This window comes from Monopterus albus, unplaced genomic scaffold (genome assembly GCF_001952655.1).
Source record: "Monopterus albus unplaced genomic scaffold, M_albus_1.0 scaffold297.1, whole genome shotgun sequence".
Taxonomy (NCBI): domain Eukaryota; kingdom Metazoa; phylum Chordata; class Actinopteri; order Synbranchiformes; family Synbranchidae; genus Monopterus; species Monopterus albus.
Window position 1 is genome coordinate 174,629 of NW_018128177.1, and position 10,377 is coordinate 185,005.

Below are 10,377 nucleotides of genomic sequence, written 5' to 3' on the forward strand. Positions count from 1 at the left end.
CTTTGGTTGAGGACACAAAAAGGACTTTGCCTCCCATCCTCTGGGTCAGAGAAACTGTATGCGCTGAGTTCAGTTTTTTTTTTTTTTTTTACTGTGGGAATGAGGGTGGAGCTGGTCTCTTTCTTGGTTTTAAAACATTAGAGTCAACAGAGGAAGAGAGAAAAGAGAGAATCATTCAACCCAACTCATTTCTGTGTATTTGACAAAAACGTTGACCACATTTAGAGAAATCTAGCATTGGTTAGACAGATAGAAATTTATGCCACATAATTTTGTCATGTATGTAAATCTTTTACATACTGTATTGATTCAAATTGAATATTGAAAATTGACTTCTTTTGCCAAAGGTAGAAAAGATACAGTATAATGAGAACAAATGTATTGTTTCATTCAAAGACTTGTACTGTTGTGCAAGAAAATCCCCTTTAATATATTTGCTTTATATTTCAAAAAGTATGCCACTGCCATTGCTTTTATATATTAAATGCTGACTGCTATATATGGTTTTGTGTAACAAACTAAGCTAACATGTGTTTAAAGTCAGATATTTTTGCATTATTCTTTCACTAAAGTTCTATGCAGTTTGCCCAAAACAATTCCAAAGACTAAAATAAAGGTAAACACAACTTTTTGTTTTGTGAATGAATGAATCAAATGCATGTACAGGTATAGAATAAGGAGTTTAGCTGCACTGTCAGGAAGTGACATTTCTACAGAGGGTGAATACTTTATTTCTTAAGCAGTCATCACAATCTAACGATGATTTCTAAGGCATTTCTTTTATTTTAAAGTGTGTCCTTTTTCTCCTAGGTGACAATAATGTTTGATAAACCTTCTGCTGTCAGTGAGATGTAGTGGGAAGTTAACTGACTGGGATTGAAATTGTTTTTTGGAGCATCAAGAGAAGTGAGGTGATGCTGGAATAGTAACCATTTTCAGTAAACCCGATCAGAAATCAGATCAGACTACATCCACGTAAACATTAGAAAGACAGTTTTTGTGTATATCTCTTATCTCTTACATGAACTCATGGGTTCAAAAAAGCTTTTGACTTTGGTTGACTTTGACCATTAGGTGTCAGGATTGGTTTACTGCTTTTCCCAGAAGGGCAAACAGCAGAACCTGGTAAAATCCATAATTTCCAGTTAAAAAAAAAATTATACCTGAATTTCTAAGTCAATTAAATATGCGTAATTTGCGGCATGCAACGCACGCTAGACGACGTAGCCACGCCTCTGCACCTGACAGGTGCGCTCAGTTAAGTTAATGAGCCTCCCTATCTGTCTGAGAAGAAGCAGCGGGAAATCTTGGGAACAAAGTCGTTGTGACACGTCGGCTCCGAGTGTTAAACAAACGTCTCCAAAATACACAATGAGTGATTCAGGGCAACAACAAGTAAGTTGGTGTAATTGAGATTCTAAACGTGTGAATATTGTTGTATTGGGCAAGTGGCAAACTTAATTCCGGGTTCACGTTGCGCTCGGGGCTTCATTGCGTGCTGAAAATAAGCCTTTGACAGTTTCCACACAATGTCTGATGCCCTTAAGTTACTTTTCAACAATGGCTGTGAAAATGTTATTTAAATAGGTGGACTACATTGTTTTTAGACAGAAGCAGCTTGGCTGAAGTTTTATTGAACCGTTCAGTTTCTTTTTGAGCGTCTCCCTCTCCTCTCCTCTCCCCTCCCCTCCCCCCTCCTCTCCCCTCCCCTCCCATCTCCACATGGTGCCCAACTCCCCAGGAGGCAGAGCAAGTGCCTGAGCCTGAGTGGCCTGAGAATGGAGAGGAGTGGAGTGATGGAGAGGATGGGACCAGTATGGACTGTGGATTCCTGCAGGCCATGGCTGAGGAGGATGAGGACATAAATGTCCACAACGAGGAGACGTTTGGAATGGGTGTGTATTTTTTTTTATGTTAAATCCCAGAATAAATGTAATTTTGTCCTCAGGGCAAAAGCCCGACCAGCTTCTGCAACCAGTGTAACACTTTCTAACTAAATCTGAAGGTGTAGTTCAGCATTTTGAAATGCATTACTTTCTTAACTAGAGGTGGGTGAAAAGATTAATTCCATTCATGAAAAGAAACAGCCATTTGCTGGTTTACATAGGTTATGTGGAAGATTCTCGGCCTGGACTTATGTTTGAAAGCATGTGATTAAGTTGTGTGTGTGCGCATGGATCCCCAGACCCATACACATGATTTAAGCACACAGCTGTGCAATGGTTTATAAACGTGGCCCCTGGATTTGATACCTTCAGACAGAGCCAGACTAGCAGTTTCTACTCTTTGCACTAAGCTAACTGGCCGGGGGCTGTATAGCTTCATATTTACTGTGAATCCTTGAGTGATATTATCAAAAATCAAATAGATATCAAACTACTTTTAAAGAAGCAAACGTCTGAGATGAGAAATTATGGTTTCTTGTTGGGGTAAAATCAGTGTTAAGAAATTTTGGCTTTAATAGCCTACATAAGGTAACACAGATCTGTACACTGTGTTTACATGGGCCTCGTACTGTGTTTTAACCATTCATACACTTAAACTTAAACTTTATTTGCCGCTTGTTGCAGAATAACATGTCATTTGTAGTGTGGAGGAGAAGAGTTGAAACACAGTAACAGTAAGGAACAAGCTCAAAAGATGAACAATAAAAATAAAGACAGGAAAAAGTACTATAGATGAAGAATATTTATAGGCAAATAAATGGTGTGCTGTCTACTCTTATAGCATTCAACATAATGGGCAGATGCTGTCAGCCCATGATCAGTGTTCAAGTCTTTATAAACATCACAGTAACTAAGAGAACAGGGAATGCTTGTGAAACATTCTCACTTTATATGATCACGGGTAAAAATGATCAAGACTAACATGGTGTTCTTCCATCTTTGTGTCTGCATTGCAGATCTCGATGCAAACGAGACCACTGATGACACCAACAGCAGTCCCCTTCAGTTTGGAGAGTCACCACCTCTACCACCAGACCCCAGTCCGCTGTCTGGCCACAGTTCCCCCTCCCCTCCCAGACAGAGGCCACAGTACCTCCCCCGGGTTCCCCCAGGGCAGCGAGGCAGAGGGAGGGCACAGATGAACAGGGGGCAGATGTTTGAAGACCCAGCTGTGATGAGGATAGTAGAGGGGTGCCCAAGCCTCAAGGTGAAGCAGAATCATTGGTCTGAAAATTGAAATGACGCAGGCCGTCACACGCCTGCTTGTCTTCATTTTAGTCTGTTTCACTTTTCAGAGTCTTGACAGTGCTATAGTGGACTGTGGGATTTCCATGTACCAGAAAACCTTTGACGATGATGTAAGTTCCACCTTTTTAAGACGACATAACTGTCTGTGCTGGTAATATTTTCACCGTCTCTTTTGTCCCTTCTTAGTGGATGTCGCCCACTTACAGAAAGACCAGAAGAATCTCAGGATCAATACTTCAGGTTAAGATAACTAAAGAACACATAATAATCTTATGACAGTGAGTTACTTAAACAGATTCTTATTTTACTGTTTCATAGGACAGTGCTGTAGTGTGTGTGATTGATGGTGACAGAGGCAGAGGTCAGCACCTGACCTCCAACTTCCTGGATTTTCCAAACCCTGTCTCTTCCTTCAGGGGCAGGAGAGGGGAACCTCGAGAACCTTACCCCAGGAGACAGTTTGGACAGAGAAGTCCCTTTCAGGTGGGGAGTTCATTTTACATGATGCCCATTTAGTTTAAAGGAATAGTTTGACTTTGGGTTCTTTTTTTGTCAAGAGCTGGATGAACAGTTAATCTCACTTGCATAGGTGTCTTTACTGTAACTCACTGCAGCACACAGGTTAGCGCAGCTTAGTATAATGACTGGAAATGGCTAGCCTGTTTCTGTCCAAAGCAAAGAAAAAAAAACAAAACAAAAAAACCCCCCACCAACCAGCATCTCCTAAAGGTCTTTAATGGGAAATGGCTAGCCTGTTTCTGTCCAAAGCAAAGAAAAAAAAACAAAACAAAAAACCCCTCCACCAACCAGCATCTCCTAAAGTTCTTTAATGAACACATTATACTTGTGTTGTTTACTCCATGTAAAAACATTTAATGCAGGTACATTATCATATGGTCTAAATGTTTATTTAAACCCATTGAAATGTGTTGCCTGTCAACTTTATTAAACTTAACTTTCTGGGAAACCTGTCTTCCAGATGCATTCACCCATAATCTCAGGATCACCTGTCTTCCCACGTCAACCACTGACACCACGGCAGCATTACAGTCAGGTTAATTCCACAATAAGTCAGACCTATTCTGATGCATTAAGGCAAATGCCAGATGTATTTACAGTTTTCATCCTGACAAATGACATTTTGTTCCGAACCAGACGAGGGGCTTCATGTTTCCTTTGAACCACCCATGCCCTTCCACTCCTCAGGCTCTGACTCCTGAGATTATGCAGCTTCACTTTGGTTCCAACTCACCAAGACCATCCCCCTTTTACAGCCCCTCATCTAATCCAGTGAAGCTCGTCAGGTGTGTGATCACCTCCATGTATCTAACAGGAATGTATTATTTGTAGTCTAAAATATTTGTGGTCAAAGTTTAAGTATCAAGTATATTTATTACTTGGCATTTTTTGTGTATATAAAGCATTGACCTGACTTTCATAGATTGCATACAATCATGGGCTTTAATATATGTATTGACAAGGTAAAGATGGAATAATGGCCAACTCTGACCTTTGGAGATGGAATATGCAGGTATACATCCCAAATACTGATGTGCAGCTCAATTTGGATATTGACTGATACTGAGAGGAAATGTTAACTCTCTGAAATATATTTTTTATGAAAAGGAAAAAGCAAAGTAGTGGTTTTGCTGGAGGCCTAAACCTACTTCAGCATGAGAGGATATGACTAGGCTGCACATCAAGTTCTTGAGCAAAAGAGAACTTCTAAAAGTGCAAGTCGGAATGACAGAAAATGAGGACCAAACATGAGTCAAACTGAACTAAAGCTAGTACAACATTCTCAAGATGTACTGTGCAATTTAGATTTATCCTGGTAACTGGACAGTTGTACTTTTGAAAGAACTTTCATGGGTTTAACATTCTGAAAATGAAAGCTTAATACTGAATGTCTGTTCATTTTGCATAAAGATAAATTGACATGTTGGCTCTGACTACATGTAAGAAAGCACACCAATTTTTATTTATTTATTTTAATGGAAATGTTGAAGATTGAATGTGAAGTCTTTCTCTGAACCCCAGGTACCCTAGTCCTGTGGCCCAGCTTCACCCCCAGCACAAACGAATACTTAGTCAAAAACAACACACATTCCAAAGGTTGGTGCTACATCAAGTAAAGATTTTGAAGTCATTTTGTCACATGCAGTATGTAGTGAAAAGGTAGTAAGTGTATTTATAAGAGAATAACCCTGTCTGTAGAAAAGCAGAGGGCTGGGATCCTTACTGTAATCTAATGACTGCCAAAGAGAAGGAGTGGATCACCAGGCTGCAGATGATTCAGCTGCAAAGTGAGAATCCATACCTTGAGGACTACTATTACCAGGTAGGAACTCTTTGCTTGGAAGTCACAAAGGCAGTTCAAGTGCTTAACACAATACAGACAATATACTTGAATGCAAATTAGATTAAATAAACTTGCCTTGCCTAGGAATACTATCGACGGCTAGAAGCTAAGATGGCCGAGGAAGAGCTAGGCATCAGGAGCAAGAAGGAGCCGCTGAAACTCACTACACCTTATATCATGAAGACTGAGTTGTACACGCCAGGTGTTTAGTCACTTTTTCATGCTACTAGACCACATTATTTGGCATTTGATGTTACAGTATGAATCCATACAGCCACCAAAGTAAGGGTGCGATTCCCACAGAGAAATTTTCTAAATCACTTTTGGTGTGTTTCCTACATTTCAGGTTGATTCTCACTTATGTCTTCAACCATTAGTCTTTTACTGTCCAGTCACCATAGTTCAGATGAGATCTGAATTGATAAATGCTGATAGACTCATCAGTCACTTTGATTTGCAGTAAGCTTAAGCTGGTGTTGAAAGAATACCTGCAGGCACTTGTCATGGTTTTAGTTTGAAATAAATCTTATTATACACAGGTAATGTCTTCAAAAATGCCTTGCATGATGTATTTGTTGTGCATCCCCCTCTGAAACCAAGTCTACTCCACTGTAAAGGTGTAATGAAAGCTCTATCTGCTTACACTTGCAGTGCTGCACATCTTCTTGTACATTTGTGGAAGATATGTTTGTTCTTTCAGTGGTGCACATTGAAGGCTCTTTGGGTCAAGTTGCCGTGTCCACATGTTACTCTCCTCGCCGTGCCATCAGTGCAGTTCATGCAGTCCAAGTTCAGGGTCCACTTGAGGTGACTTTTTCTGAACACTTCTGCCATCTTAGAAGTGTGTTAACCTGCCTTTGCTGATATGGAGAATTGCTTCCACATTACAGGAACAAAAGGATATCAGACAACAGCGGTTAGAGATCCTTAGCAAACTGGAAAAGGTACTTGCTGGTTACTTGTTCTGATACAGTGAGATGTTTTAAAAGCTTCTTCTCCAACACGTGGTCATGGCCTGTTTTGCTCTGCAGTTGTTCATAATTTTGTTGGAGGTGGAGGAGATGGAGAGGACAAAAACTAGAGTCTCTTCTGAAGCAGATGAAAGAAGACTGACGGAGAAGACCCAGAAGAAAGTGGAGCACATCTACTCCCAGCTGCAACACCATGGCCCCCTGTGAGTTAGACACCCTGTCACTTGCAAGAAGTGAAGCATACAGTGTAAATATTGCTTGTAGAGGGTTTTTTTTTGTATCTTATGCTTTTTGTTTTTAGTTTAACTATAATTGTAAAGCTTTATTAATATTTGGATGGATATTGAATTTGAGTGCCAAATTTTTTCAAACCTGTTTATCTAGAGATTCAGGAGGGGAGTTTCTTCCCTTCCTGCTGGTCTCAAAAGGCAAAAAGCTTCTTGCCCGTCTGCTCCCGTTCCTGAAACCTGACACCTCTCTGAAAATCTTGAGCGTTGTGGCCTCTAACCTACCGACGCTGATGAACAGAGATACAGACGAGGTGGGGGGCATTTGTACATTAGGCTTTAAAGTTCCTTAATCTTTCTCATGGTTAAGCACTTGTACTTGGCTCTAAGGCTGCACCTAAAGATTACTTAATTTATATCTTCCAATTAATCATTTTGTGTAATCTCCCAGAACCACACAGTGACTTAAAATGCTCATTTTGTGCAAACAATGCAGAAAGCAAAAAATTTTTTCACTTGACTGTCATAAGACACAGAACTGCTGATTAAGTTTGTTGATCGACTAATCATTACAGCTCTCCTGTACTTGGCTCAGCATTATCCACTAAAGAATGTGGGGCATAGTTGAAGACTCTTGAGCATGCTGTATACTTTTCCATCCTCTTCTTTTTCAGGCCCTTCCGGTGCTATACCCCTCTCTTCGAAATGTGATTGGAGGCCTGACGTTCAGTCAGCTCATTGGCGTTCTCAAAGAGCTCACATCACCTGAGTCTGTGTCAGCATATGAGGGCCTCACGCTGACATGTCAGAACAAGGTTTGTGCTTTGTTTGTTGGACTTTTATTTAGTGCCATTTTTTCTGGAAAAGATTTTGAGGTTTCCTCTTGCTGTTTTTCCCCTTTTAGTTTGGGCTGTCATTACTCTATGCTCTCCTGTCCCAAGGAGAGAAGCTGCTGTCCTCAGGTGCACCTTTAGAGCCCAGCATTGGTGACTTTGAGGCCTGGTGAGAATCATAAACCTGCAATTTTTTTTTTTCAGTAGCAGAAATGAGCTGTCCACATGGAACTGCAAAGTTGTAAGCCACAATACCAAAACAATGAGTTGAAAGCTCCTTGAAGCTAAGGGAAATTGCATTTCAGTGGTTCATTTGTGGGTTTGTCAGTCCCTTTGTATTACTGTCACTGCAGTTGTCATGTAAATAATGATTATACCTTCTCAGTAGTCTGTTATTGTCTTAGGACCGACACAATATTTCTGGTGGCGGGGCAGCTATCCCAGTGTTTGCTAGTGGAGCCGCTCCTCCTGCCCTCAAATCTGCTCACTCTCTTCTGCCGTTACCTGGACAAACGTACTGTGCATCAGCTGAAAAGCAACATGGAGTAAGTTTTGCTTTTTGTCTTTTTTTGTGTATATGTGTAAAATGTTCAGTGTTTACAAAGAAAATGCATATTTTGACCTAGACCAAATGTCTTTATTTAGATCAGCAACTGGATTCCTAGCTCTTCCATCTTGAGGTGGACAGAAGCTGAGATGTTCTGCTAATGACTGTTCTTACAAGTATTAAAGCAAAAGGAGGATAAGTACAGCCCTAATACAAACTGTGTTCAGCTTTGGTATAATGAACTGTGTTCACAATGCTTCAATTCATTTTCGTCCTCTCCCTCATTCCTTCACATTTTTGCACTCTCAAACTGTTTCCCTTATTTCCTTTATCTGCTCTTTTTGCTTTCCTCCTCTGGTCTCCAGTAGGTTACAGCAGCGCAAGGAACTTTTTATTTTCTTTTATATAAAATCTAATCACAGTTCACTTTCAAAAGAACTAAATATCAGGTACATAAGGAATTTGAGATAAAATGTCAGATTCATAAAAATCAAATATTTAAAATGAAACAAAACAAAGGCACATTCTAAAGAAATGGAGAACATAGTTTAAGGTCTCCTGGTTTTTCTTAATTTTGCACCCCAAAAGCATGATAAACATCTGTATTATCTGAGAAAAGTGTTCTCGTTTTGTCATGGTTCATAGTAAAATTGAGCTGGTTTGTGAGGCACAAAACAACTCTGACATCTTGTGGCTCAAAATGCAGGTCACATTTAGGACAGACTGAGAAAAATGTGTTTAGATATTGTTGACCAAGTTGAGGATTATATAATTTGATTGTACAGCTGAACCTACATTCATTATAACCATTAAGAATTGTCATGTTGTGGGCTGTCAACAAAAGCCAGTAAGCAATTTTGGTTTTCATATTGTGTATATGTATATTAATACTAAATGTGTTTGTGATTTTCCACCTTTAGATTTTCAGTTGTAAAGATTATTTGTTCTTTTGGAAACAGAACTTAAAATGCACCCTTGTAAAGCACTTGCAACATAAATGAATAAAAAAAAAAATCGTTAAAAATGCTCAGGAGTTTGATCAAGTCCTGCAGAAAATACATTCTGACACTAGGGAACGCTGGACTGTGCAAGTCCTGGAGACCAGACTTGAGTCTAGTTTGGATGATGCACCAGGTCTTAATGCAAACTTCGATAAGCAGCATATACAATGTCCTGGCCAACCTCGTGAGTTAACATTTCATTAAATCTGTGCTCCAGATTTTCTTCCCTGCCGAAAGGAGCAAGGTTTCAGCCAAACTAATAGGTTTGTGCTTAAATACTGTTTACATCCTAAAGGGAGAAACTGGCAGCAGGACTTACTTTATTATGGACATCATATCAGTTTATCTAGTGTTGTGTGGAGTAGAAATTGACAAGTTAAAGGCAGCTATGAGGTCACAATTTCTCTCTACTACTGCTGTCTTTTGTTTGGCAGTGACGAGGCTACAAAAACTAAATGCAGCCTTAGTGTTGGCAGACATTCAATATTTTCACTGAGACCAGTGTGGTTAAACAGCATCCCCAGCATTTTAAATGCCTTTAAAATAACTTTCAGCCTTGGATAGTGGTAATAAGACAAACCAGTGAAGCCACAAACATGGTCAGTGATGTTACAAGGCACAATTGGTTTCTAATTTTAACCCTTAAATGTCTTGGTTAAGAACTGCATATTTGGCTTAGGGTTGGATAGTTGCCTTATCAAAAACTGACTAAAGGAGCAGAAGGCTGGCTTGATTATCTTTTTTTTTTTTAATTTACAGTGCCTTGCGAAAGTATTCGGCCCCCTTGAACTTTGCGACCTTTTGCCACATTTCAGGCTTCAAACATAAAGATATAAAACTGTAATTTTTTGTGAAGAATCAACAACAAGTGGGACACAATCATGAAGTGGAACGAAATTTATTGGATATGTCAAACTTTTTTAACAAATAAAAAACTGAAAAATTGGGCGTGCAAAATTATTCAGCCCCCTTAAGTTAATACTTTGTAGCGCCACCTTTTGCTGCGATTACAGCTGTAAGTCACTTGGGGTATGTCTCTATCAGTTTTGCACATCGAGAGACTGAAATTTTTGCCCATGCCTCCTTGCAAAACAGCTCGAGCTCAGTGAGGTTGGATGGAGAGCATTTGTGAACAGCAGTTTTCAGTTCTTTCCACAGATTCCCGACTGGATTCAGGTCTGGACTTTGACTTGGCCATTCTAACACCTGGATATGTTTATTTGTGAACCATTCCATTGTAGA

At 39.8% G+C, this 10,377-nt stretch overlaps 1 protein-coding gene across 2 annotated transcripts; it reads left to right on the plus strand.

Moving 5' to 3' along the window:
• Positions 1-1,266: 1,266 nt before the first annotated feature.
• Positions 1,267-8,789, plus strand: patl2 (PAT1 homolog 2). Of its 2 annotated transcripts, none has more exons than XM_020623309.1 (19): positions 1,267-1,395; positions 1,742-1,895; positions 2,903-3,153; positions 3,242-3,304; positions 3,381-3,434; positions 3,513-3,677; positions 4,174-4,248; positions 4,350-4,498; positions 5,235-5,309; positions 5,412-5,535; positions 5,641-5,758; positions 6,257-6,363; positions 6,447-6,500; positions 6,588-6,730; positions 6,912-7,068; positions 7,429-7,569; positions 7,659-7,756; positions 7,992-8,132; positions 8,233-8,789. In XM_020623309.1, exons 1-19 carry the CDS (start codon positions 1,267-1,269, stop codon positions 8,264-8,266), a joined length of 2,232 nt encoding a protein of 743 aa, XP_020478965.1. In that variant the 3' UTR covers positions 8,267-8,789. The 2 variants fall into 2 exon arrangements, with proteins under 2 accessions (XP_020478965.1, XP_020478966.1); XM_020623310.1 differs by having other exon boundaries at positions 4,401-4,498.
• Positions 8,790-10,377: the final 1,588 nt, after the last annotated feature.